This window comes from Cucumis melo, chromosome 5 (genome assembly GCF_025177605.1).
Source record: "Cucumis melo cultivar AY chromosome 5, USDA_Cmelo_AY_1.0, whole genome shotgun sequence".
In the NCBI taxonomy this organism is placed as follows: domain Eukaryota; kingdom Viridiplantae; phylum Streptophyta; class Magnoliopsida; order Cucurbitales; family Cucurbitaceae; genus Cucumis; species Cucumis melo.
The window spans coordinates 25530582-25557992 of NC_066861.1; the positions used below are offsets into that span (position 1 = coordinate 25530582).

Genomic DNA, 27411 nt, shown 5'->3' on the forward strand with positions numbered 1-27411 from the left:
TAAAATTTCTTAAAATACTTATAACTATAGTTGCATGTAATTTTGAATTTTTTTAAAGTTTTCTCTTTAAATCATTTAATTTTTTTTGCTTTAAAAGTATTTTTTTTTAAACTCAAAATTAAATATATATTTCGTAAAGTTTCCTAATCAACTTTTTTTTTTTTTTTTTTGTAATAACCCATGTCGATTTCGTTAAAAAAAAATCATACGATCGAATCTAGAAATTTATGAAAGTCAGATTTTTGAGGAGGTGGATCAATAAATTTATTCGAAGGCTAGTCTATGATAGAATTTGAGAAATTGTAATAATTTTTCATTCTTTTAAGGTGAGAAATTTTTTCTCAATATAGTCTAATTGGAGTCTTGAGCAATGAAATAAGACATAATGTTTTTTTAAAAAATGAATTTTATTCAAGACATTCAATTTGGCCACCGTTTTCTAAAGAAGTGTTACAAGATGCTTCACATTTTCCGACACAAATGACTCCCGAACTCAACCCTAATTTTTTGTACATCGGTTTTTTTTATTTAAAATAATTTACTTTATTTCTGTGTCCAATCACACCATAAAAAAGATTAGTCGTGGCTCTCATTTTTTCATTTTTAAAATTAAATCCTTCTTAAGAAGGTCGGTCGCTCCGCGTCATCTCGAGTACGTGGCGACAAATATAAATTATATAATCACGTAAATTTGATGGTTGGATGTCAAACTATTTTGAAAGTTTAAAGTTGGTTTTCAAAATTTTAAAGAAAAAACTAACAATTGAAAACTGGTATATATAAATATTTGAAAGAAAAATAAGTTTGGTAAAAATGATTGTGGACATTACAAAAAGATTACAATAACTGAATAACATACATCAGGAATGTGATTGCCAAATTTCAAGCGTGCTCCAAACAAAGTTGTTCATTGGTGACTCATCTCAGAAAACTCCAACAAAAAAGTGTTGGAAAAGCAATCATTTCCCATTTCTTCGCTCTTATTTACTCATACGCATTTGATAATTCCATCCATTTTCGCATTTCAAGGCACCCAATCATCATCTTCTTCCGCTATCGTTAAGGTGAAGCGAGCTTCATCATAATGGCTCGCCCCACCTGGGTTTTCCTTCAGCTCTTCACCATTGTCGCCTTTCTTCATCTGGGTATTGCTGTTTCAACTGAAAATCCTCTTCGTCAACAAGAACTGGACAGGATCGCTGAACTTCCGGGTCAGAACTTTGAGGTGAAGTTCGGTCACTATTCTGGTTATATCACTGTCAATGAAGAATCTGGGAGAGCGCTGTTCTATTGGTTTTTTGAGGCTACTGAGGACTCTGCCTCTAAACCTTTGGTTCTATGGCTAAATGGAGGTTCTCTTCTTAAACTATTTCCTCTTTTGGATTTATTGGATTGTGGTAGAAACTAGTCTATTAAAGAGAAAGGACAAAATTGGTTATGCCATTTAGTGAAATAAAATGCTCTGTTCTTCTTTCATGGTTGTGAGAGTTGATTGATGGTTTCTGTGATTATTTGGTTGTAGACTGCAAAATGGGTTTTTAAATCTTGTGTTGTTTATTTAGGACCTGGATGTTCATCAATTGCTTTTGGCGAGGCAGAAGAAATTGGCCCATTCCACATTAATGCTGATGGGAAATCTGTCTATTTGAATCCTTATTCTTGGAATGAAGGTAAGATTTCTCCTTTTCTTCTTCGATATCCTCCTACTCTAGATATTGACGGGTTACAAATGAGTTGGTAGAGTATACAGATATAAATATAGAATATTCATTTATGATCAAACAAATTGTCCCAATGTTTATGTTCAGTTGTTGATCCGTGTAATGCAGCATGATCATCTACAAGTGTTAGATGTTTTTTCTTTTACGAATATTCTATCACAAGTGGCTGATTGCTATGATCGTCTTATTTCAGTGCATGGTTGGACTTCCAATAGTAAGTATTTATGTTATAAAATGTTGAAGGAAAATATACCATCTGTTGGTAACTTGTACATATTTTATAGATATAGTTAGGAATGCCATGAACAAGGGATAGAAAGAATTTTGTGGAGTGTTTAATAGGAGATTATCTAGCCTTCTCAAATGGGCTGGGCTTGTTCTTTTGTAAGGCTTTCTCATTTCTTTTCCCTCACTGATAATATCAGAGTTCATTCTTAAGAAATGCCTCAAAATGTTCTGTTTGAATAGTAAAATAAAGCCTTCTCATGGCTTCTCTTACCTTTCTGCATTATCTTTTACAGTTGCCAATGTTTTATTTCTCGATTCCCCTGCTGGAGTTGGGTTTTCATATTCAAACACATCTTCAGATTTGATGAACAATGGAGATAAAAGGACAGGTAATACTTGGATAACATGTTATACTTGCTTTGATTGGATCTGTTATGTCATTGCTAATCCAACTAATTTGACCATGCTTCAATTTCTGATTTTTTAGCTGAGGATTCTCTGGCTTTCTTATTAAAGTGGTTCGAGCGCTTTCCCCAATTCAAAGAAAGCGATTTTTATATTACAGGAGAGAGCTATGGGGGTAAGGAGGAAATGTTTCCTCAAATTTATGGCATAAAATAATAGTAGTTTTTATCTTCAAGTACTCATGTAAAAATGGTCGGTTTCTCTAAGGATGTTAATATGATATCTATTCTTAGCATATTCTTCTCTTTCCACTCGTTACAATTTGTACTCTTCCTAAGTAGTTTTAGTTGTGTATTGTTTTCATTTTTAATGATATGAATGTGTAGGGCATTATGTTCCTCAGCTAAGCCAAGCTATTGTAAGGAACAACCTTCTATTCAAGGAAAAATCCATCAATCTGAAGGGTTATATGGTATTGGCATCTTCTTCTCACAAAGTCAAACCTTTTAGTAATACTAAGTTGTACGTAAAATTGTTATATTCACTTTCACTTCTATACATTGCTCTTGTAGGTGGGCAATGCTCTTTTTGATGATCATCATGATCATGTGGGAGTTTTTGAATTTTTGTGGTCCACCGGTTTGATCTCTGATCAAACATACAAGCAGCTTAATCTACGATGTGCGAATGAATCTTTTGTACATCCCTCAGCATCTTGTGACGAGATACTTGAGGTAGCTGATAAAGAAATCGGAAACATTGACCATTATAGCATCTTCACTCCTCCATGCTCCGAGGTCTCTTCAAATCGGCTTCGAAAGCGAATGCATGTGAGTTTACCGATCATTGTTTTAATTATTATTATTATTATTATTATTGTTATTTTCCTTGGTTGCAATACCATAATAACATGAAGGAAAGATTGAAGCTAACTTATAAATTTTTTTCTAATAAAAGCATGGGTGTTGGAACATTCGATCTTTCCCTTCCTTCTTCTGGCAATTGCTGGTAACAGTAGTAAATCAGGAACACTTCTTATTTGCTAACTAATGGAGATAAATTGCCACCAAACAAGAAGGCTTCCAGTTGGCACTAGCACATAATTGCTAATCACACACAATTTCTAGATAATGCTGAAGTGGGGCAGCTCGCTAATCTTCTATTTCATTAATTTACACTTCGAAGTTCTAGCCACAGCCTGAAATAAGTTCAACAAGACTGTAGTAGGTGATCTAGATGTAATTCCCTGAGATAATCTCAAGATTTTAGTTTGCTTCTTTTTCTCAATATTCGTTTAATCTTTCAGCAAGCTAGTACATTTAAAGTTATGACATCTTCAAGTTCCCCTTCATATCATCATTGCAAATTTCATCTGTAGTGGTGAGAGCTTCTGTAAATGTTATTGATTACATAAATTTTTATGTCCATTAATGTACTTTTACTGTTTCTTAGATGGTTGGACGTATTGGTGAACGCTATGATCCTTGCACTGAGCAGCACTCGGTTGCATACTTCAATCTACCTGAAGTTCAACAGGCGCTTCATGTCGATCCCAAGTTTGCACCATCTAAATGGGAGACCTGCAGGTACAACATTTGAAGAACAAGTCTAAACTTTGTTATGACATTTGTTGCATATATTTCCAGAAAAACTTGTTGTTATAATAGAATACTCTAAAGGTTAGGTATAAATTTCATGAAGTAAATATAACTACTAACTTGAACTAGTCCCCAGATAGGTTTGCCCACTCTAAAGCCATTCTAGGAAGCAACCTAGGTTTTAAAAATTGTTATGTTTCTCACTGGGAGATCGTGGAGGGTTTCTCCAAGCATTCCAAGCCTTTTCCGCTATGGTCATCTCCTTGAGTACTTCGATGCTGTCCTCGTCTTCTATCCCCCTCATCTTCTTCCTAAAGTTATCTTCTTCTTCTAATAGTTATCAAATCCTTCTTCTAATAGTGTTATCAAACGGGCCTAAACAATCAAAGTTAGTTGAGCTGGATTATGGGCAACAAGTTTCTTTGTGTATTGTTATCCCAGCACCTTTCTAAACAGGATAAAGTGCGAACATTTAAATGATTCCATTGACATCTTAATCAGCTAAGTTTCATCCCTTGAATTTTTAATGGGATCGTGTGGAGAATTTTACAGGTTTGATTAAAGTATACTTGCCATTAATTTCAACGCTTTCTTTAGAATATTTGTTTTCTTCTAAAAAAAAAAAAGCGTTCATATCATTTCGCTACTTCTTCGTGGAACTTCAAAAGTTTTAATAGTTTCTATTAGGCATACTCATTTTTTTTTTATAACATTATTCTCAAGTAAGGATGTTCTTGTTGTTTGTGTTTGACGAAACTCTTGATCCCAACAGTTATGTGATTAACGGTAACTGGAAGGATTCTGCTGGATCGGTGCTTGACATATATCGGGAGTTGATACAAGCAGGACTTCGTATTTGGGTGTTCAGGTTCGTCTTGAAATTTAAAGTTTTACATCATGAAAAAGAAGCAATTAGTCTATGCTCTCACATTGATAAAAAAAAAACTCTAATTATACCCTACTGTATCACGACCACCTTCACCTGGGTTGATGTTGATTTAGTGGTCAATAAAAACCATGAAATTAGTAAAAAGGCTTAGTACGATGAATCAAGGGACTTTTCCACAAGAATAATTGGATTGTGCGAAAGCTAGTTCAAACGCTCACAGATATTTGAATAACAGTGAACTGTCGTTACCGAACTGATGAAACTGACAGTTTGTAATGAGCATGTTAGCTGTTTGGTTTTGGTTTGACACTAAAGCCGAGCCAAACTGAATTAATTACACCCCTACATGTGGCCCTGATGTCTTATATCTTATTAAACTAATGATGAAATATTCTACTAAAAAACGGACTTTTTCATTGCTGCTCCAGTTTCTGAATCATCCATTACGGTTTCAGTTTACTGAATTTGAATATTGGTTTGTGTTTCTTAATGACAGTGGTGACACTGATGCTGTACTCCCAATCACATCTACCCGTTATAGTGTCGATGCCCTTAAGCTTCCAGTAATTGGACCTTGGCGTGCTTGGTATGATGAAGGCCAGGTAAAATCATTATCAAGAACTTATGCATATAATTCACTGTTTGAGTATATACTTTGAGCAGTGGCATCTTAAAACTATATTTAGTAGCTTTTAGGATTTATGTTATTCTCACCTGCCATCTGCTTTTTAGCCGTTGAGGATATATGGTACTTCAAGAAGGCATTTAGTGAAATAAGTTCAATTGTAATAAAAGAACATTTAGAAGGCAACGTAGGATTTACAACAACCTCAATTACTACGAGGAATACACCAAAAAAAAAAAAAAAAAACATTTGAATATCAGTTAGGCTTTTTAACTGTTTTGTCTATAGTAAATTTTTTCTATTTTGAGAAAACAGAGCAGAGGTTTGGTACCTTTCATGAGATTGTTTCCTTAGAGTTACCATTTGATAATCATTTTGTTTTTTGGTTTTTAAAAAATAAACCTACAAATATCATTTTTAACTTCAAGTTTCTTCAGTTTGTTATCTATTTTCAACCGGTGTGCATTCCAAAAATCCGGACAAGTTCTTTAGATTTTGACTAAGATTTCGAGATTCTTTTTCTCTTTTTTAATTGGAGAAAACAACCATCAATTTCAAAAATAAAAAATTAAGATGAAACCGTTATCACCCATACCTTTGTGTTTTTGTTTTCAAAATTTTAAGAATACGATGGGGGACTCATAAATATTAAGAATTATATTTTCTGATGGCGAAACATTGCAATTATCTATCAAATCACTAACGGAAACATATTGATGTAAAGCAAGAATGATTTAACTACCTACTTTGATCAAATATTTACAACTTTTGTTACTCCTCGACCCAAAGTACTCAACGGCCTGCTGACCTTGAGACGACAAGTTCATTTGGCAGGAAAATAGATCATATAAATTAATTAAATGGAATCACTGTTTTGTTCAGGTTGGAGGATGGATTCAGGAATATGAAGGGGTGACTCTTGTATCTGTGAGAGGAGCAGGCCATGAAGTCCCTTTGCACCAACCAAAACTGGCTCTTCAACTCTTCAAGGCCTTTCTAGCAGGAAACTCACTCTCACCCCTTCAACTCCACAGTGACACTTAAAAAAACTTCAAATCTCTTTTTCAGCTCTTTTTTAGCTTCAATCACAAGGAGCAAAAAAGTGCTCATTGTTGGACTGTAATTCTTATTACCCAAGCCATTGCTTGTTCAACATGAACATTGATTCCAGTTAAAATCAATAAAGATGGCATGGGATTAGACAATGTGATTATAGATTGGGACAATTTCTTTCTCAATTTTTTATTTATTTTTGGGTTAAGTTCGAGTCTTTGATTGATGGAATGAAGTTCTTTTAAGTCCAATTTGATATTGGTTAGATTGTGAATTATTTTTTCTTAACAAAAGGTGCAGATACCTTAATACCGAAATAAACTTGTTTAAATGCTATGATTAACAAATAATTTTAAAATAATCAATCTCAAAAATATTGTTGATAAAATATGTTATTGATTGGAAGGGAATGGATTGCAAAAACCTTTTTCTCCATCCTGTGAGAAATTTCATCCTTCATCGCCAACTTTAGGGAACTAAGATGAGTTTCAAGATTTTCTACCAGAAAAGTTTCCATATCCCTGACTTTTGTGATTAGTGGTGAAACTGGATACTTGGCAATTAAGAAAATCGTAAAAGTGAAACAGGTTGGGTTGGATTTAGATTGATTCGAATTTTTGGATTGAACAAATTGGCAAGATAAGATCTTCAACCCAATTTTAAAGAAAATCTAACTCAAACCCAACTTAATCCGAAAAAAGCATAAAAAGTTCAACCAAACTTTTACTATTTGGGTTGATAGTCCGGGTTATAGAAAATTGTATAATTAAAGAATGTTTATGCACAATGTACTAACTAAACTTGTAAGGGTTCAAAAAGATATCTTTCTTTAATTATTGAACGAATATAGTACAGAGTTTACTAGGGAACCTATACACGGACAAAATGAAGGCTTCTAAAAGCTTAGATTACATTCCTTAAGTGAAAATAAAGGCTTCTAACAAATAGCTTACTTTTCCTTTCTAATTGATACTAAAAAAGGTTTATACAGTAGATGTGGGGGGGAAAAGAATACTCATCTGTAGGAAAATGAACCCTCAAAGTCAGAAGCCAGATAAAAAATGCTGCCAACTACAAGACGCCTGCTCGAGTTTCGGTCTCGGCTGAATCATTGTTAGCTCACAGATTGCACAAGTATCCATCAAGTTCTGCTACAAAGACAACCTGAGAAAACATTTATTTCCTTGACAGCAGGATATTTAGAGTGTGCTGACAGGACTGCAGAGCTTGAAGAGATGAGCAACGAATTGGAATGGTTTCACCATTGCTGACATGATCGAATTGGCTCTGGGCTTCGCTCCTGTCTCTTGTATCAGTCTTACATCCACTTCTCAAAATTGTTTCCTATACATGTTTTTACTAAGTTTGTTTCTGCAGAATGTCATGCCTGCTGTTGAGTTCAGGAGAATCAGTTGAAGAAGTAAGGGGATCTAAGAACCTCTTGCAAGTCAAAATCGCCTCTCTCAGGGAGGGAAGGGAATGTCAATCCTGGATATGTCGTTTCAAAGCCTTCAAGCAACTGGCAAGAAAACAAAATAGCTCTTTAAGATTTATAATTTGCCTAACAGTTAGTTGATCTAAATTCAAGGAAAAAAAATCCAAAAATCAAAACTAGGTAAAGAGACAAGTGTAAACTATATCAAGTTCTATTACATTTACACTAGGAAGCAAGGACACACTGTCTCCACAACAATTGTTAATGTAACAAATATATCAAACATGAATAGAACACTTGCTAAAAGACACCTAATAATAATAATAAATTGAGTATAAAATACATCAACTAATTTTTTAAGAACATATATGCATCAACCCATTTCTTTGAATTTATTCTAGTATAAGAACTATATATATTTTTAGAAAATGTAGATTTTCACAAATGTGCCCTTATCATGTCTGTGTCCTAGTTTTTTCAAAAATGGTGTGTTGTCATGTTTGTGTTGTAACCGTATCCGTACTTAGCATTTACGCTTCCATTCCTACCAATCACAGTGATCAGAAAAAACAAACAAATAAATAAATTCAAACTAACAAGTTAAAAAACATGTATAAATCATATCAATTGAAGGCAGAGGCTAGACAGTTTATGAATGAGTAATTTAGAGAATATCTTTCTAAAGCAAGACTATATTACAGCCTTCCAATTATATAATGATGGCAAGACTATAATCACAAAAGAAATTTTTTTGCGAGAATTGTGCACTGCCAAGAAGCATCAAGTTGCACATTTAGACAAAAAGAATCTAAATAACAGCACTTATCTTAAGGTCCTACTGTTTCTTTCTTTCTTTCCAAAGATTCCGCAAAAACCCTAACTTGTGTAAAATAGTAAGGCGGGCAATGAGCTGATTTTGGGAAAAAATTATTACTGAGAAATATATGCAGAATAGGTCTAATACAAGGGTAGAGAGGTGGAAATACTTGACACGAAAGAGGTCAAAATATAACTTTTGGAAGTATAGGGACTGAAGACACAAGATACATGTAGGCATAGTGGTCTTTTTGTTTGTACTCAGTAATAGATTGAATAAAAACCAAATTTCTTAATTGCTGGTAGAATTTCTTCGCATTTAGAAACTTAATAACAGCATACTTACACTTTCAAGAACTGGCATACTATAAAGCTCCACAAATTTTTCCCTTAGTATCAGATTCATCCGGTCTACATCACACGCATGTGTCCAGAAGGAGTCATGCACCCCTGAAACAGAAGTACTTGGCTTGGTGAGGTGAGACTGAGAGTACATCAACAGATTTTAGTTCTAGAAAGTTATTGTTCTCAAAAATCATTAGAGATGAAATTGAATTAACATTTATTTGTGACAACTTAAAACAATAATTTACGCTGTTTCTTGTGCACCTTGTTTGTTGTTCAACTTCTCATTTTCTTTACTGGATATTCTATATAAATACTGACGTCAAATATTTATTGATAGACAAACTGTTTGAGGAATAATTTAATAAGGTCCATAGTAGTTAAAGAATCTTCCAACGCTTTAGTTGAAAACCACACCACCAAAAATTGAAAACCACACCACCAAGAAAATGAAAGTCTAGTAAGACCACTCCTCTAAATGATTGAGTTAATGCCTTTATCCACCAAGTTTATGGCATATCTTCGAGTTAGTGCAAATTGACAATTTTTTTTCCCCAGTGCAAAGATTATTCAATGGTCAGGGATCCGTTCTGATAAAGTGGAAAAACTAACCTGCAAAACGTAAGCCAGCATCCCTACAGGCAAGAGCAGTGAGCATCATATGTGAACCATCCAGAGAGTGCACAAAATTGGGAGGAAATGCAGTTCTCTGCTTTCTAACATCCACCTGGAAACAATGTAACAGTCAAATAAGCTCAATGAAAATCTGGAGAATAACATGGGATTCAAGACCAGTGACATAGGCTTACCGAGTTACCCTCTCGTCGTAAAGCCAAAACTTGAAGAGATGTCCTAATCTGCAGCACAAAGAGAAGACTGATGATTGTGTCTTCCTTTAATGAGTCGTATGAAAGATTTATTAACGAGGATGATTGCAGGCAGATTGTAGATAATTATCGACCACGGTTATTAGGCCAGAGTATACGAGTATTTACATGTACCAAGCACAAATAACTGAATTTAAAATGCTTAGGAACTAAAAAACATTATCCTCCCAACTCTGCAGCACCAACGCCATAAAATCTTGTGCCCGTTACACCAGGGTTCTGTACGCTAATGGCTGGAGAGGAGAAAAAAGAGGACAGCAATGTAAAATTTCCAGGAGTTTCACTCAAAAATGGAGGAATAAAAGGGCTGAAATGATGGTCATCTATTTTAAATTTGAAAATAGTGCCTATTAGAATCCTGGGGCCTCAAGAAACAGTCCGAAAGATATTCTAGTCACTTTTGATGAACAACTTCTAGTCTCCGTGAATTGAGGGCATAAGCGTTGAGATATCCAATAATTTTCAAATAGTCGTAATAGTGAAAATCCTAGGGAGAGCAAACTTAAGAGGCTGGTCAACCGATATATTCTATCACTAAAAACCAAATGGATTCTCTCTCCTGAGAAACACATCATGTCCATCTAGAAGAATAGGGAGTGTCTTGTGCCAGAACTTACTACAAGTGTGAATCACCTCTTACCTGTTCTTCAGCTGTAAACGTACCGTAGTTGTTGGAATTGGAATAAGATTTCTGTAGAGCTTGGTTTGAGTTGGTGCATGGCCACTCGAGCAAATATCTAATATATCCTATGTGGTACTCCTTTTAAAAAGAAAGAAAGGTGCTGAGGTCATGTGCAGTGATTAGTGCAGGCACAACTACGAAAAAGTTGGTTAAAGAGGTCAGAGAAAATAGTTTATTTAAAGGAAATACTAAGTAGTAAGAGTTGGGAGGGTATTCAGGGAAGTGTCAAGTTTTTTAGGTCTTCTTGGTGAACTTTCTCTCTCATCTTGAATAGCTCCACTTTGTCCAATTTTATCTGATGTTCCCAAAGGGACTTGAATGATTCCATTTGGTATTTTGTACTTTTGTTATTTTTATTTTTATTCTTATCAACTGAAGTGGGGTTTTTATAAGCTCCTTTGGATGAAGGTGCTCCCACCTCTTGAGTCCTAGACTACTTTTCATACTTCCAATCAAAAGTTGGTTTCATTTCTGGAAGAAGATTCAGCAAAGCAGTTACTCACAAGATGCCTTTCACTTTTATAGTATGGTTGTACCACAGGGAGACCAAGAGGAGTGGTCCAACGCACAGGCTGATTATCTTTAGCAATTACCTTCAAGAAAGACAAATTTAAAAATCAAAACTTCAAGTGACAGTTAAAAGAAATGCCCAAATTATGTCATTTGTAGCTAGCAAGTAGCCTACTGCCCATAGCACAACAGAATGGTATACCTTAGCGCAATCACCAAGCCAACCCATTATTCCACGTGCGGCTTCAAATATCTCTCCAAGCGCAGCCAACGTCACCTATGGAAAAGGGTACAATAATATTATAAATGATGACCATTTTGCAAAAAAAAAAAAAAAAAAGAAAGGAAAGAAGGAAAGAAACAATTCCCATTTACTAAAGGAAGAGGTAGAAAAGTAATGACCAAGGAGATAAAACAACACCCCTCCTCAACCTATCCACCGGGCATTAAAGATAGAAATCCAAAGGTCAATAAAATAAAAAGGGAAAGTTACAAAACTCCCCTAGTATACCCTCCAATTGGGAGGCAGTATGCTGCAAAGTAAACACACACATACAAACAAACTCCAGTAGCTCTAAAGTCTAAACTAATCTTGAAAGATTCTGTTATCTCTCTCCAACCAGAGAAGACAAATCCTTAGCACTGACTCATATTCCTTGTGTAAATCTCACTTTATCACAAAACCACTGGACAGGATTTTGGGGAGACGAGCATAAGGACTCCAACAGCAAGGAGAGTAAGAGAAACTTCCCCAAAGTATAATTAAGATAAAATTTGAGACTGTTATGTGGAGATATATCCTCTACAGCCTAGGTGAATTATTTTTCTCTCTCTTTCTTCTTCTTTTGGGGGGTTTATCCTAGTATTGAAACTCTTGTAAGCTAGCAAAAACACAAAAAAGTTATGGCTGTCAATGTTACACGCAGACAAATTAAGACTGTTGACTTATCTTGACTCTCTTTTACTAAATATTCCCTATGATGAGGTTCAAAGAAAGTCTTATATTCTGATCAACCATGAAAGAAATTACAATTCAAAAATAAAAAAGGTAATTTATCCATATCAGAATGTAATTGATCACATATTAGTTAGCTACTTACTTTAGCAGCATAACAGGATGCTCTAAATAGTAGTCTATCATCAGATATAAGGCCTTTCTCCTCTAGTCTTTTTTTAATTTGTTCACGAGCACCAACATATGTGACACCATATACAGAAGTCATCACTGTCTGTTTTACCAGTTTGCGATCAACCTGAAAATCTCAAAAGATAAACTAGTTCAAAAAGTGTAAGTCTGGACAAGAAAAAAGTTAAAAAATGAGCATCTTCATAAAATATCCATTTTCTAGCGGAAACTAAACTGCAGCTTGGAGGATAAGCCAAGAAAGAAAAACCTGATCAATGAGGAGCTTAGCCAGTGAAGCATTTGGATTTGTCGTTGGATCTTTGTTAGCATCCCTGATCATGATAGTGTGAACCCTGTTGACCAGTAATAGAAGTAAAACAAGAGTGGACACATACATTTTCACCAACATATATAAAATCTTAGAAACCGAAGCCCTCTCAAAGGTATTAAATTTAATCTGATCTTGTACGGATAGGTAGCCAACCATTAATTCTTCCTCGTAAGAAATGGAATTTTATTAAAGAAGTTGTATAAAAGTTTAGCTCGACTAGCTAGTGTATGTATTGAAGACCAAGAGGTCCTATGTTCAAATCCCCACACCTCCACAATTTGTACTAAAAAAAAAAAAAAGACAACCGATCTCCCAACTGAGAAAGTTCTACAAAGGACTCCCGACTTGGCTAAATTGGAAGAGAGTTGAAATTACAAAGATGATTAAAGGATGCACTGTCTCAACACTAGAAAACTAACCAAATCCCAGGAATTCCCTAGACCCCGCACATCTTTAGAAGTTCTTTGGAAAGCCAGCAAAAGTATGGAAAAAGGATGGTTGAAACAATAAACAGAACAAGTCAAAGTAAAATAATCATCCAATTGGTGTTAAGTTGTTAACCAAAAGGACATATTAGATATAGAACTTTTAGAAGTCATACAATGAATAGTCTCTCATATTTCTCCTTCCAAAACATATATATCTATATATATGGCATTGATATGTCAGTTGCGGTAACACAAAAGTACAATGCTAATTGATTCCAGTGATGACTAAGACTTAACATACCTGGCAGCAATTTCCGAGTAAACATCAGCAGGTTTTTCTCCAGCAACTAAGTTTACAGCCGCTGCTTCCAACTGGAAATCCATAAACATACTCTTTTAGAATCTAAAATTTCAACATCAGCAAGTCCACATGTGAAATTGATAATAAGAGACTCGTGTGATAGATCATACATGCACATCCTAATGAAAGAAGGACCATTTATTGCAACCTGGTTCCTTTTCTTTTTTTCTTTTTTCTTTTTCTTTCTTTATTTCTTTTTTTCTTTTTCCTTTTTTTTTTTTTTTTTTTTTTTGTTTTTGAGAGGAAAACAAGTTTCTTTTATTGACTAATAATAAGATGAAAGTTCATAATACAAGAGAATTACATAATGAGCATCCTAAAGTAGGCTCACCCAGACATCTCAATAAAGTTGACACTCCCATAGGACCCTCATCTTTTCCCACAAACTATGAAATCAAGACAAACAAGGCTAACATAAAGCCTTTACAGCATTGGAAACTAATACATGGAGACGAGATCAAATGGGACAATTCTTGTTAAATCAAAAACAAAAACTGTCTAAGCTATCTGGTCCCTTAATTTTCATAAACTATAAATGAAAAATTAGTGAGAAAAAGGGCAAAAATTGCTGAAAAAGAACAGAATTACTAATAAAAGACAGAAGAATAAACTTTGAAGCCCAAAGGAAAATATTGATATAGTCACATTATAATTCACCACCACTAAACATATTATTTGATGACTTACGAAGAAGTTGATGAATTACTGATAGTAATTTCAATTTCTTGTAAGAGCAATCATAAAATAAGGAAGGAATCTTATGGGCAACGCAAATGCAACCAAAGTCATATCTTCATGATTATCGTATGACAAAGGCAAGAGCAAACCTTGGGAGGATTGTTTAGAATTGTCAAGTTTAAGGCAATTCCTGAGTCTTATTCCCCTAATAATATTTGTAATAATTGGGATACTTTCGTTCGTTCAATGTAATGTTTTTAAATTTTTTGCTCTTCTTCACTCTCTCACATGTAGTAAGTTTGTATCTCTTTGAACTCTTACTCTTTACATTATAAAAATTAAATACCAATTAAATGTTTGTTTCTTGTTAAAAAAATAATCAATCAGGAATATAAGGAAGGGAGAGATCATTTGGCCTTACAGTGTCTCTTCCCAAAGCTGCATAGTGCTGTAAGCCATTGCATGACCCATCCTGAAAAATTATGACTTTTAAACTGTCATTACATTGCTCAAATGAATAAACAGATGTCTCAAGTAATGTACAAAAGATAATAGATATCTAGTTCAAATAAAGACAGTAAATAATCAAGAAAAAATTGGTCAGAGTGAGCTTGGGTCAGGGGTATTGCCATGTACTCCCTCCCTAGATGTATGAGATTCAATAAAAAAAACTGTGAATGACGAATGACAGCTTATTTCAAATAAAGATACACGTATGGATGATTTTCCTTGATGAAAATTGACAAGCCAAGGAATGAGGTGGAAAAACGTCTTGTACAGGAATATACTTAACTTCAAGAAGAATGATGGGAAAGTAAAGCCTCTATGCTGATGCTGATGTTTTGAAAGACTTTCTCAAGCTTCCTCTGGATTTTGGGTTACTATGGCAAGTCAGTTACGAGACAGCTAGTTACATCTTCTTGCAAGTTTGTAGATTCAAATGGGTTCCTTATGAGGGAGAGTTTTCGTTATGCTTTGTATTTAGATTTCTATGACTGTGGTTCTGTTTACTTGATCATTTTCCGTTGGAACTCATTTTTTAGCCTATCATCTCCTTTCTTGCCTAAGTTTAGCTTTTGTTATAGTTTGACTGAATTCTTCTCTTTCTCTTGTTCTTAGTATAACATTCTTGTACTTTGAGCTATAAATAAAGAGGAAAGAGGCTTGTTTCCGTTTCAAGAAAAAGAAGAATGATGAGAAAAAGATGTTTATAACACAAGGATAAGAAATCATCCAACAGTTTTTTTAAGCATCCAACAGATTATTTAGACAGAAGGTCATAAAACTGATTATACGTAGATGTGAAAGTTGTATCCGAGGGAAAAGAAAAACTAAAGGGATACCACCTGATGGATTGGCAGATAGGAAATGACAGTGTGTGGTGCTGAGCTCTTTAGGGCTTCGGATAGATTCATACAAGCAGCCAAACATTGGAAAGGATCTTCAGCAGTTAACCACCAACGATCCCCATTGACTGGGTTACTTGCAGAATCAAATATGTTATCCAGATGGTCATCCACAAATGCTAGACGTCTGTCATAGGAAAGTTTTTCAACGCCACCAGCATACAAATTAGCTAGATGTATCTTTAGCCAATGCAAACCAGACTTTCCTAAAGGCCGCCCTTCAGCAAACTCGAGAACTCCTCGACATAGATCAGAACTCAAATGATTTAGATGTGGATGCATTGGGTAAGCTCGGCCACGAAAATCAACATTATGAGGGTAATAAAAGCCTTCCTCATCCTTCATTTTGCGAGCAACCTAACTCATGACAAATAACCGGTTAATGCTATTTTGAATAATTGTCCACAACAATGAAAAGTAAGCATATACATGTGATACTCATATTTATTCTTAAAATTTAAGATAGAAGTGGATGAAAATCACTAAGCAGATTTAAGGACTGTTGTTAGTATCCCCTTCAAATTATTCATCTATTAGGCAGCTAAGAACATATTTGTTTATTTTAACTTATTTAGTTTCCAATTGGAAATCATTTTTGTAATCACCTATTGGTGTAGGAGTTTCCCCTTAAATCATTTACCAAAGAAATGATTCGTATCTAAATTAAAATAAAAAAGTTTATGCACGTGGGGACACATTTCAGATGGAAATAAATTTTTAAATAAAAAATCGTCCAACCTTTTATGTTGGGTCCAAATTTAAAGCTCAAATCAATTACACGTTAAACTAAGATAAATAATGATGATGATGATGATGATGATGATAAAAGAAAATCCCACTTTTTTTTATCAAAGATAAAGAAACATACACACACACACATATATAGAAACCTAAAGTTTTGTCTCCTACAATTGTTAATTAACTAGACAATTTATGCTTTTTTAGGTGGAGTGCATGTAGTATTTTATGTAAAATATGTATATTTCCTAAAAGAAAATAATTAAAAAGAGTGTATCCCAAAAAGCTTGTGCCCTAGTGTTTTAAATTAGGACATCCTTGTGTTGTGTCGTGTCTTGTTCATACCCGTGCTTCTTAGCTAGGTAACATATGCACTTTTCAACTAGAGGAAAGTTGTTAGAAAATAAATCTTACCGAAAGCTTAAGTTCAACATCACATCGTTGGGAATGCAACTCTTGGTTGATTTTCTTTGCCTTCTTCATGCTCCATCTCCATTCTTGCGTTTCTGTCAAATCCCCAAGTTGCTTCTCTGGAATTGGAACCTACTTGCCAATGCAATTAACCACATGAGGAGCATATAACCAGAAAATCATGCAGAACCCTTGTCCTAATAATAGCCATCATGACACAACCAAGAATTTTATTCACGAAGGACCATTTTTTCTTATCAGAAGTACACATTATATAACATTTTATTTATGTAGAATATTCATCATTTAGTAAGCATAAGCGTACCTAGGCAAGAAAATATGAAAAGTGGAAGTGTGGGCACTTATGAATGGAAATCCAAGTTAGCATTAAGTTTGACTATATTGTTACCGCTACCCTATCATTCAATATGATATTAAGGAGAATACAGGTACACAAGAATTAATAATTGTTGGAATGGCTTTGGAGTATCATGAGTTTACATCTTTGCGATCAACAAGGCCTGCTGTATTGCCTCCTTGAGCCCAAAGACTCTCCACCACACTGAGTACCCTTCTATTCACCCTCCACTTGGTGCTCCCTAGCATATCCAGCGCCTGTAAACAACCCATTTCAACGCATTATCAGGTTGACTTAACTACATGTGTGATAGAAGCACCAAAATATTGTTATATGTCGTGAAGAAAACTGCTAAAATGTCAGATGTGCAACAAACTAATTTCATGTTCGTTAAAAAGGGGAATTCGAGGTGTCAAACCTCAAATACTTTCTGCATCTGTTTCCCAGAAATGTTCTTCATGGCATCTTGTTGCCTACTTGATCCATGAGTACGCATGACATATGAAGGTAAGAAAAAGTGTCCACCTTTATCATACCTGTAGGTGTATTTCCATCACATATTTATGATTTGTAGCAAATATCATATATGATGCAGTCTACAGGTGTCTTAAAGCACGCAAGATCACTTATAAGCCAGCATCTTTTGATGCAGTAAACACGAGCCAGGTACCCTAACAAAAATATACAGTATAAAGTGCATTTATTCAATTTGCTTCATACCCTTTCCATTTTTTAGGAGGAACCAACATAGGGATGTAAGGAATTAACATATGCTTAGCCTGCATAGGATTAAAGACAGAAAGTAATAGTTTAGAAAAGAAAATTTTGGGAGCAGAAAAAGTTCCATTTGATACATGAATTCATGCAGTTCCATTTAAGAATATGTCACTTTATTCTTTTAATATTCTGAAAAAAATTTAAAAAAAAAAAAAAAAAAAAAAAAAAAGGAGGTAACTTACAGTTTGGTCAAGCCCAGCAAGAACTATGGGATCACATTCGATAACTCCATATTTCTTCACAAAATTCTGCCTACAATCATCAAACAAATGCAGAACTCAGAAGCATGATAAGCTGTTCAGAAAAGGCTACCATGAAAAGAGTTGGCTACTTGATCCTGCCAAGCAGCAGCCATCCACCCAGCTCACCCACTCCAAAAGGGGGGAAAAGACAAGAAAAGCCATAGAAGGATGACAAAAACCAGCACAAAATACCCCCGGCTCATTGCTATAAAACATTACCTATTGAGCATACTCTAATGAAAAAATCTGTGGAGGTTGGTTAAATGGAATCTAATTGGTGGCTTGGTCATCAATCTGTAAGAAACAGAAAATGGACAGAACAAATAAATCTCACCCTGGAGTTTTTGCAACAGGTTTAAACCCATGCCAGAATGCAGGTCGGACATCGGGTGGACTGTCAGCTGACTGGCTAACTGGAGGTTGAATGAAAGCTGATTCAATCAACAATTCTATGAGACGACTTCCTAGCTGCAAAGTTTGATAGGGTAGAGAAGCCTTACAAATAATAGTATTGAATTGATTACATTGAATCATATAAGATAACAGATAGAAGTCACAAACCTTAGCTTGGGTGTCTCGACCCCAAGCCTTAAATTCTTCTTTCTTCAACAACTTTTGCACCTCTTTCAGCCTCCTTCTCCTAATTAAACCATTAACTCGTTTCCTCAATACCTCTTTCTCCTTGCTCAAACACTCAGTATCTGCTGGGACCTTTGTTCTCTGATTACTCCTAGCCTTCTCCAGAAAGCTCTGAATTCTAACCTGGTTTAATTTCAGAGGAAGAGTCGAGCCCTTTACACAATTATTTAATGATGCTAGCAGAATTCAAATTACAGTGATGTAAACTCAAAAACTCTAGTTCGATAGTTAAAACGATATGAAGTCATTTTGAAATGTAAGACGTTCAAACTAAATTAAATCTAATGTAATGATGCTACCAAAGTATTTTGTATGCAATTAAATTAAATCTATATCATACCCAGGGCCTTCAATACTAAAACACTTTGGTTGAATACATTGCAGGCTGTCGGTACAATTAAACATACTGTTATAACTCCATACATGGTTGAATCTAGCTTCAACAATGTCACAAGTTTGAGGTAGAATTGCAACTGTAATCTAGTTTAGAGTTGTTCCAAATGAGTTGTGCATTTTTTGAAGCTACAGTGGTACACTAACCGACACTAACAGTAGTGTTTTATTTCGACAAGTTCATAAGTTCTAGGAGTAATTGCTCAATTAGAAAAAATCATCTTAAAAGAAAGCACAAGACCTCCAATGCTCACCTCTTGCTCTATAGCACCACCAATCTGGACCGCAGCCTGAACGACCTGAACACAGCAATCTTGCTGCGCCACCATCAACAATCCCATCATCTTGTACATCACAATAACCGCTAGTTTATCTGCAGATAATAACTCTATATGAGGTGCGAATGCCGCCTTCTGCTTCTTACTCCTTTGCGTTTTTTGCTCCTTCTCTATGGCTTGCTTCAATGGCTCAAACCAACCCAAAAACAACGTCTTCACATAAGGCAAATTCGGCGCTAATTTCTTCTCGCACATTTCTCTCTCTAACTCCTTATACTCCTTAACCATCTTCTCCCAAGCCTCTGTCTCCGCCTTAATCTGTCTCCTTCTCAGCAAATTATACTTCCTCTTCTCAATTTTCATAAATTCTAATTTCACTTCCTTCTGAACGCATTTGTAAAGCCCCTTCAAGAACAGGGAAGCTATCCATGGCGGATCCTGAATGAAGATTCTTTGACAAGATTCCCCTCGAGTTATCTGGTGAATTTCGCTGGTGGGTATCTGCAAATTCATGGAATTATCGAGAGTTTCTGTGAAATTTTCATGAACTGAATCAGCTAGAGGTTGAAGATGGAATGGTTGGGAAGTGGAATCGAAGTTTATCGGGAAAGAAACAGAAGAAAGAGAAGAATTGAAGGTTGAGGTAAATGATGTTTGGGTTTTTCTTTCGCATTTCCATCTCTTGGTGGGTTTCTTCCATGCATTGCTGCCATGAATTGGAGCTTGAAGAGTTGGGAAGAAGGAGGCCGTGGTCGTCATTTCTTTTGAAGATAAAATTAAGGCATTGAGGAAGAGACAGCGTTGTGTATGTGAGTAAGAACGATGAAACCCCTTCTTAAACCTCTTGCTATTTTCTAAGATTTTTCTTTTAAAAAAAAATCTCCTTAGCTAATAATTCTATTTATATTTCTTGAAATAAGAAATTCTAAAATAAAAGCGAAAATATCTTTTCTTTTTTCTTTTTATTCTTTACCATGAATTTCAATCAAACCATGAAGATTTGATATTGACGCAAAAGGCTCTAAAGTTCTTTGTTACTGTTGCCTTTGTTATTGCAGTTGAAGAAGTAGACATTTTATCATTTATGAATTGAAACATTTCGATGATGCTTTGGAACTTACTTGAAGTCGAGGTAGTTTCAACGATAAAGCACAAATTTTGTTGATGACATTAGAGCTTTTTATTGATAACACGTTGTTTTTTTGTGTTTCTTTTGTTGTCCAATAATCTGGAATACCATTACTCACACTCTCACATGAAATGTACGACAACTTTCAATCTTTAGTGTTTGGCTTGAATATCACACTCTATGAATCGATATTATTGGTGTTTAATGATTTGATATCCTGTCAATAACTCAATTAGTTTTTACTAATTTTCCACGGCTATAAAAAATAATTACAAATTTCACATCATGTTTATTTTAAACAAGTTTTAAATGTTAATGCAAAATAGTAAAGTAGTATTTGGTAAAAGTCATAGAGTATGGTGTGTAGTATTGAAATTTATGAACTAAATGAAAATTAAACATCGATAAACTTAAAGGCAAGAATAATATTTTAGGCATACCAATGAAATATAAAAAAGACTCGAGTTAAAGAACAAAATATTATTCATCTTATGAGATGAATGAACTACGTATGGGCTTTGGAAAGTGAGTTGATTCGTGCCAAAGCAAAAATTATAAAATAGTTAATGGGGAATGTCTCATACACGATCCGTCCCAAAAACATTACCATAGTATAAAAAATGGGCATATGGAGAGACGTTCAACCTTAGCCAAAGCTGAGGTCCTTAACCCTAGTCAATGGCTGATGAGAGCATGCCCTTCTAGCCGAAAAGTCTATGGTTATTCAAAAAGTAACTTAAAACCTCTATTGAAATTAGTCTAAATTTTGGATTTGATCATGTTAATTATCGATTTATATCTATTTTTGGTAGATTATAATATAAATATTATTTTTAGAGAGAATAATAACATAAACATCATAGTTTTCTCGTTGACTCTTGTGGGTTTTGATATTTTGTTATATTTGGTCGGGGAAGATTTGTTGTTAGTATGGATCGGTTTTGATATTTTGTTATATTTGGTGGGAGAAAATGAATTAATCAGTCCAATCGAGCTTAATTACTTTGCGCTCATTCTTTTTAATTTTCTTCGCGACGAACTGAACGAAACGAACTTTCCCAAAGCACAAGCAAGAAACTTCTCGCCGATTCCCAGGTTAGAATTAAAAGCACTTCAATCCCAATTAGCTAATTCAAAGTCTCAAGAATTCGTATATTTCACTTTGGCAAATTTGTAGATTCAAATTTGTAGATTCTGTTTTCATCTCCACTCATGTGACTCTTTAACAGTATAATTAGGTAGCATGTAATCGATTTTGGGAATTTCTTTTGTATTATCCCTACTTCCATAAACTTCTGAACTGTGAAATTCAAGATTATGCGGTGGGTTGATGATGATTATCTGTGAACGAGCGGAATTCTAGTTTTGGATTGAATTGTTACTGGCATTATGTTATGTCTGCATGGGTATTTTCCTCATAGATCATATATGTAGTTGTAATTCCACGTACAAGACGAGAATCTGTGATAGATATTTTTTATCGTAAATTTTGCAATGTGATGAATCTTTGTGAGTTTCAGACAGCGGCAGTGGAGGCAGTGTTTTATTGAAGTGTTGATCCACTAGTTCTTGTTTCAAGTCAACCATGGTGAGTACTTCACATCTCTCTATTTATCCGGCTGTGTTTAAATTTGAGTGATTCAGACCTTAACCTTGCTACTATACTTTTATTATCATATTTCTCATTAAACTGGTTTTGTTTATAAGTATAGAGAACTCAAAGCAGGCCCGCAAAATTAATTTTCTCATATGAAGTGTACTTTCTGTTTATTTGTTCTTATCAGGAGCAAGTAGCTGTCCTTACTATCGTTTTGTGAATTTTAACCTTGTAATGATGTACCATTGTATCCATATATTATTTACTGTCTATGTTTCTTCTAAGCATCAAGGCATAAATTCAAGGCGAAATCGTTGCACAAGCATGGTGTGTAATGTTGTGTAGGCTAGAACACCTAATATGTTCTGTATATTATTGTAAGCATTAATTAAACTGTGTAGCAAAACTTTCAACACTTGGTATAAGAGAGGCCAATTTGATGGTCTAACGGGAAACTCAGTGGCAGCAATGTACATGACAATATGGTGGAGACTATCTGGTGCTACTTTTCTAATAACTCACTTTCATGGTTAATCAGTATGAAGGTGGAGATTATTTCAAAGAAGGGTTTATTTTCATCCCACTTGACCATAAGTTTTATTTTCTCAAAAGATCAAACATCTTTAAAGAATTTTTTTAATAATAATTACATCCCTTTCCATGATTTTGTGATCATATAAAATTCACTGCCCCAGAGTTCAGCTTCTTGTTTCAAGTTTGGAAAAAAATGCTCTCCTCTCTCCTCCCCCGTACAGTTTCACATCATCTAGTTGTAGAGCTTTATGCAGTGCGCTTTGTCATTACTCTTCTTTCATTGATTTTGTCTAGGCATGTTCTGTAATTTCCATTTGGGGAGAGGACAAATATCTCCTTGGCCTTTGGGTTGTGTGATTATATGTTGAGAAATCAAATGTTTACACTATTTTGACCCGGGAAGGATATCAGGAAGCTCTAAATTTTTTTATTCTAAGATTAGCCTACCTTTTCTTCCCACCGAGCTACTTGATCATGATTAGCTATTGTAGGTGCTTGATGATTTTAATAGGAATATGGTTGACAAAACTTGGTATTTTTGTTCTCTCAACAATTTATAGTGGCTTTTAGAATATAGTAAGAAAATCCATGGGGATGGAGAATCCAGTTAAGGAATTCATGATGCTACTTTGGTTTGTCTCTTCTCTTGGATTTGACACGTACATCTAGATTTTATCTGACATTCATTCTTCCTCATCTTTTGAGGGATCAATTCTACATTTGTTTGCATTTCGTAAACTTTCTGCCGGTATTTTTTTTTTTTTTGTCTGGTATAGATTGAGTTTTAGTTGCACCATATGAAACCAAAATATATAAACTGGCCCTTTTCATAAAATGTTATACCATATGGACGTGATACAAACGCCTTCAATTGGTTTTCAACTTCCATTTGACTGTCTCTATTCATTATGTTTTTTGTGCCATATTTGCATACAATAGGCAATGTATATCCGAATCAAGCGCCACAAGACAACCTACTTTATCCAGTGTGATCCAATTGAGACAACTTTAAATATCAAGCAAAAATTAGAGTCCCTTATTGACCAACCAGTAGTTGACCAGCGCTTGATCCTGATGGGGAGTGGGGAAGTATTGGAGGATTCAAAGACACTGGCTGATCAGAAGGTAGGTCTTCAATACATTGATTTATTACAATCGGTCATCAATTATCAGATCTTTTGGAAATATTAAGGTTAAGAAAATACATCGGCTACACTTCTGATAAACATTTGCTATATATTTTCAGGTTGAAAATGATGCAGTTGTGGCTCTAACGTTGCGAAAAGGTTTTTCCCTACCATCTCCCACAACCTTTTTGTGAACTTCTTGTTCTAGCACTTCTTTTTAGAAGTCTGTGTTCTGATCAAGGACTGAGAGTTGGATTTGGAGTCTTTTTACAGTTATGGTCTTTGTTGTCATTGGATCTGGATTCAGAATATGATACTGATAGGAACGGTATTAAGGTGTTATCATTAAGAGGACATTTGGCTCACTGTATGAAGTTAATAAGTCAGATTAATACGTTGAATTTAGTAAGTTTGTGTTTGGTTGTAGAGTTGTAAGATCGGGTTTCTCAACAATTGTGAAAAGTAAATTAAGAAAGTAAGATGGAGTTATTTGGTCAATGTGAAAACTAGAGACACAGAGGAAGATTGAGTTATTTGGTAAATGTGAAAGTTATAAAAAAATATAGAAAAATGAAGTTACTCGATAAATTGAGTTATTTGGTAAATATGAAAATTATAAAAAACATATAGAAAGATGAAGTTACTTGATAAATTGAGTTGTTAGGCCAAACGCCCCTGTATTAGATAGGGAGGTTATTATGATATTTGGTTATCAATACAGAGTAAGAGGAAAAGAGTAGTTTGGCGAAGTTTTAGTGAGTGAATCAAAGACTTGAGAGAGGTCTCAGAAGGAAGGTTTTAAGTTCCTCGAATTACTTTACATTCCAATATAGTGGATTGTGTTTTGATTCCTATAAAAAATGATGTCTCATCACATGTTTTCTTGATATTTTTCCCTTTCTTTGTGTAGAAGATAACGACTTCGAGGAAATCAACATTGTCCATCCAAACGATTTCTACCAATCTCGTGATGCCGATTCTGGCAATTGGTAAGGACTGAAAAATTGCTTCAACTGTGGGTAGTATATGATGTTCACTCATCAATTTACTGTTTAAACCACTTTTTCATCTGTTGAGTGGAAATGAAAATGATGAAAAAGAAAGTATACTCTATGCATGATTGGATATAGATTACTCCATGCTTTCTATTTGTTACCCTTTTAAGTGATATCCTCCAAGAGTTGCACTAATGATTGAACTCATCCATGTATTGTTGTTACAACTACTAAATATGAGTTGAGGATTTTGAATATGACTTTTTAAATTGACCTCAAACATTGTGAATTGGTCTAATAAGGTTGTAATTTTTTTTTTTTTTTTTTTTTTTTGTTCTCTTGGTTATGTTTGTTGGCTTAGACGCTAATTAATTTTCTTTCAAACAAAAAGTAATTTTTAGTTGATGATATGAAATTACGAAAGGAAAGGAAAGGAGATTCATAAAGGAAAATAGCACAATCACGAAGCTTATCTGAAAATATAACACAACTTTAAATTATTTGCAAATAATGACCAATCAACTTGTAAATTTTTTTAAAATTTCAATTTTACCCTTTAATGCATGTCTTTCTTTCTTCGATAGCAATTATCAATTATAACAATTGACAACACATTTTCTGAACTAAAATTTATCACCAAAAGAAACTATCAATAATATTAATTGATAGCACATTGTTTAAATTGAAAGTTATCATTGATAACAAACACCATTGACAACGGCTATAAAGATAACACATTTTTCAAAAGTTATTGTTAATGGTAGCTATCAACAATATTCATTAATAGCATATATCAATAAGAGCACCTATTAGTTTTTATGTTAAACACAATATTTTTAGTTTTTTATCAATTTTTTTTATGTTATATGTGCAATTATTTTATCATTGTATTATGTGTTTATTGTTTCTAGCTTAAATGTCACCGTTGCAGCTGATTCATTTGTAAAAGATTTGTCCAATTAGAGAGAATGAAATAAAAGTTAATAGAGATGAGAAAGGGGAGAGCATTTACATTGTGTTACAAACTACCAAACTAACTATAGCTTTATACAAAATATAGAATAGGTAATCTAAAACATAAAATAAACCCCGATTGGCTATCAAACTTGAGATAGATACTTTTCAGAAATCAAAAGAATCTTTTCTCAAAAGTTTATCTAGATTGTAGGACTTAAATAAATATAGAAGGTTATAGTTATTTATTTTGGTTCCTATACTAATTTTAATCTATAGAGATGAAGGTTGTATCAATCATCATTGACTTAAGCTCACTCTATTCCGACATTGGTAGTTCTAAATTTTCTAGGAAATTGACTATAATAATGTGTTTGGAATACATCTCCAAGTGTTTACTTAATTATTTTGGAAAAAAAATAGTGTTTGACAACTACTTCAGATGTATTTAATTTTTCTTTTGTTTAAATAATTTTTTAAAGACATTTTTCTCTTTAACTCAACTCAATATCAGACGCTAAAATATTATTGAAATATTCAGACAAATGAGTAAACTTGAAAATAAAAAATCCAAAATTGCTTGGCAAAAGAAGAGTTCCTAATGACTAACCTAAAAATTGGGAAAATATGTTACATGACTCGGTTTTTGAAAAAAAAAATGTCGAATAATCCTTTGTTGACATCAAATTCAAGGGAAATTACTAAAAGTACACTCATACATGTGGAAAAGTGGTCTTGCTCTCACTCGATCTGCTCAATATCGTGTTATTCTGGCTAAAAATGGTGTCTCTCTCTTAAACTCGTTGTTGCTCTTGTTCAAGTCTCTTGCCATTTGTCTCGCTAGTCTCGCTCTTTATGCTCTCACTCTCTCAAGATCATTCACATCGCTCTCTCACTTTCCTACTTTCTCTCTCTCACTCTTGGACGTTTTCTATTGTCAAAGTTGGTCAAATTGGAGTTGGCTCTTATGGACTCGTAGCACCCGAGACAAAGATGCAAAGGATTAAAAAAACAGAGGGAGAAAGTCATGGGAGGGAGAAGAGGAGGAAAAAAAAGGCAATATCACAACTTCATACTGACATCAACAAAGAGACATTTCACAGGTTTTTTTGGCTAAATTATAAAAAATACACTCAAACTTTAAAAAAGGGTTAAAAAATATCATCACCGTTAATTTTGGACGATAACCGTTAAAGTTTGTTTAAAAAATGACCCATGCACTATTAAAAAGTTTAAAAAATACCCTTAAACTAAAAAAAAAGTTTAGAACTACTCTCACAACTAGTATACAAATTGAAACGGTTAGTATCTCGTTGCAAAAATATCTCTATTGTTAGTATAGTGATAAATTTATTTGAAACCGTTAATATCTCATTGATAAATTTAGGCCCCTAAGCTTAGAAAATCCTTTCTCATCAAATTACAATGCACAATAGTATGAAGAACAAAATATCTCTCTAATTCATTCAACGTTCCATTCTTCTAACACACAACCCGAAACAACTACAACAAGACAATACAAATCTTACTATCAAGAGAATTGAAGGGTCAAAACCTCAATCAGAAAACTAAGTGACCTTTAAATAGACATAGTAGAATTACAAATGAACAATCCTAATTTTTATATCAGCCGCACACTGAATAAAGAAGATGTTGGTAGGAAAAATTGGAAAGGCAACTACATGTCAGAATGGTATTTTTGGTAATCAACATTT

General features: G+C 34.2%; 3 protein-coding genes across 5 annotated transcripts; 2 read left to right on the top strand and 1 right to left on the bottom strand.

Moving 5' to 3' along the window:
- The first annotated feature begins 873 nt into the window (after positions 1-873).
- On the top strand, positions 874-6671 carry LOC103493533 (serine carboxypeptidase II-2). The gene is made up of 10 exons (XM_008454319.3): positions 874-1352; positions 1563-1670; positions 2243-2338; positions 2437-2529; positions 2741-2826; positions 2927-3184; positions 3807-3940; positions 4725-4820; positions 5338-5443; positions 6349-6671. The coding sequence occupies exons 1-10, from the start codon at positions 1085-1087 to the stop codon at positions 6508-6510; spliced, it is 1407 nt and encodes a 468-aa protein (XP_008452541.2). The 5' UTR covers positions 874-1084; the 3' UTR covers positions 6511-6671.
- A 658-nt stretch (positions 6672-7329) lies between these two features.
- On the bottom strand, positions 7330-20192 carry LOC103493541 (DNA-directed RNA polymerase 3, chloroplastic). Of its 2 annotated transcripts, none has more exons than XM_051084626.1 (19): positions 19337-20192; positions 18612-18842; positions 18385-18518; positions 17991-18060; positions 17752-17810; positions 17450-17567; positions 17175-17288; positions 16677-16805; positions 15465-15881; positions 14540-14590; positions 13381-13451; positions 12589-12673; positions 12295-12447; positions 11397-11471; positions 11188-11277; positions 9925-9972; positions 9728-9842; positions 9117-9220; positions 7330-8038 (listed from the first exon to the last, which is right to left on the bottom strand). In XM_051084626.1, the coding sequence occupies exons 1-19, from the start codon at positions 20117-20119 to the stop codon at positions 7928-7930; spliced, it is 2958 nt and encodes a 985-aa protein (XP_050940583.1). In that variant the 5' UTR covers positions 20120-20192; the 3' UTR covers positions 7330-7927. The 2 variants fall into 2 exon arrangements, with proteins under 2 accessions (XP_050940583.1, XP_008452554.2); XM_008454332.3 differs by having other exon boundaries at positions 18612-18812; positions 19337-20190.
- A 1188-nt stretch (positions 20193-21380) lies between these two features.
- Positions 21381-24997, top strand: LOC103493547 (uncharacterized). Of its 2 annotated transcripts, none has more exons than XM_008454343.3 (5): positions 21381-21584; positions 22010-22077; positions 23560-23745; positions 23867-23906; positions 24658-24997. In XM_008454343.3, exons 2-5 carry the CDS (start codon positions 22075-22077, stop codon positions 24738-24740), a joined length of 312 nt encoding a protein of 103 aa, XP_008452565.1. In that variant the 5' UTR covers positions 21381-21584; positions 22010-22074; the 3' UTR covers positions 24741-24997. The 2 variants fall into 2 exon arrangements, with proteins under 2 accessions (XP_008452565.1, XP_016901017.1); XM_017045528.2 differs by having other exon boundaries at positions 21389-21584; positions 24661-24997.
- Positions 24998-27411: the final 2414 nt, after the last annotated feature.

Bases quoted from the DNA above. Each gene is read 5' to 3' on its own strand.
- LOC103493533 (XM_008454319.3), top strand. From the start codon at position 1,085: ATGGCTCGCCCCACCTGGGTTTTCCTTCAGCTCTTCACCATTGTCGCC. The intron at 1,353-1,562 runs GTTCTCTTCTTA...TTGTTTATTTAG, and splicing joins GGTTCTATGGCTAAATGGAG to GACCTGGATGTTCATCAATT. The intron at 3,185-3,806 runs GTGAGTTTACCG...ACTGTTTCTTAG, and splicing joins GGCTTCGAAAGCGAATGCAT to ATGGTTGGACGTATTGGTGA.
- LOC103493541 (XM_051084626.1), bottom strand. From the start codon at position 20,119: ATGACGACCACGGCCTCCTTCTTCCCAACTCTTCAAGCTCCAATTCAT. The intron at 14,591-15,464 runs GTGGTATCCCTT...ATAATTTTTCAG, and splicing joins CCTATCTGCCAATCCATCAG to GATGGGTCATGCAATGGCTT. The intron at 9,843-9,924 runs GTAAGCCTATGT...CATTGTTTCCAG, and splicing joins TACGACGAGAGGGTAACTCG to GTGGATGTTAGAAAGCAGAG.
- LOC103493547 (XM_008454343.3), top strand. The intron at 23,746-23,866 runs GTAGGTCTTCAA...ATATATTTTCAG, and splicing joins AGACACTGGCTGATCAGAAG to GTTGAAAATGATGCAGTTGT. The intron at 23,907-24,657 runs GTTTTTCCCTAC...TTCTTTGTGTAG, and splicing joins GGCTCTAACGTTGCGAAAAG to AAGATAACGACTTCGAGGAA.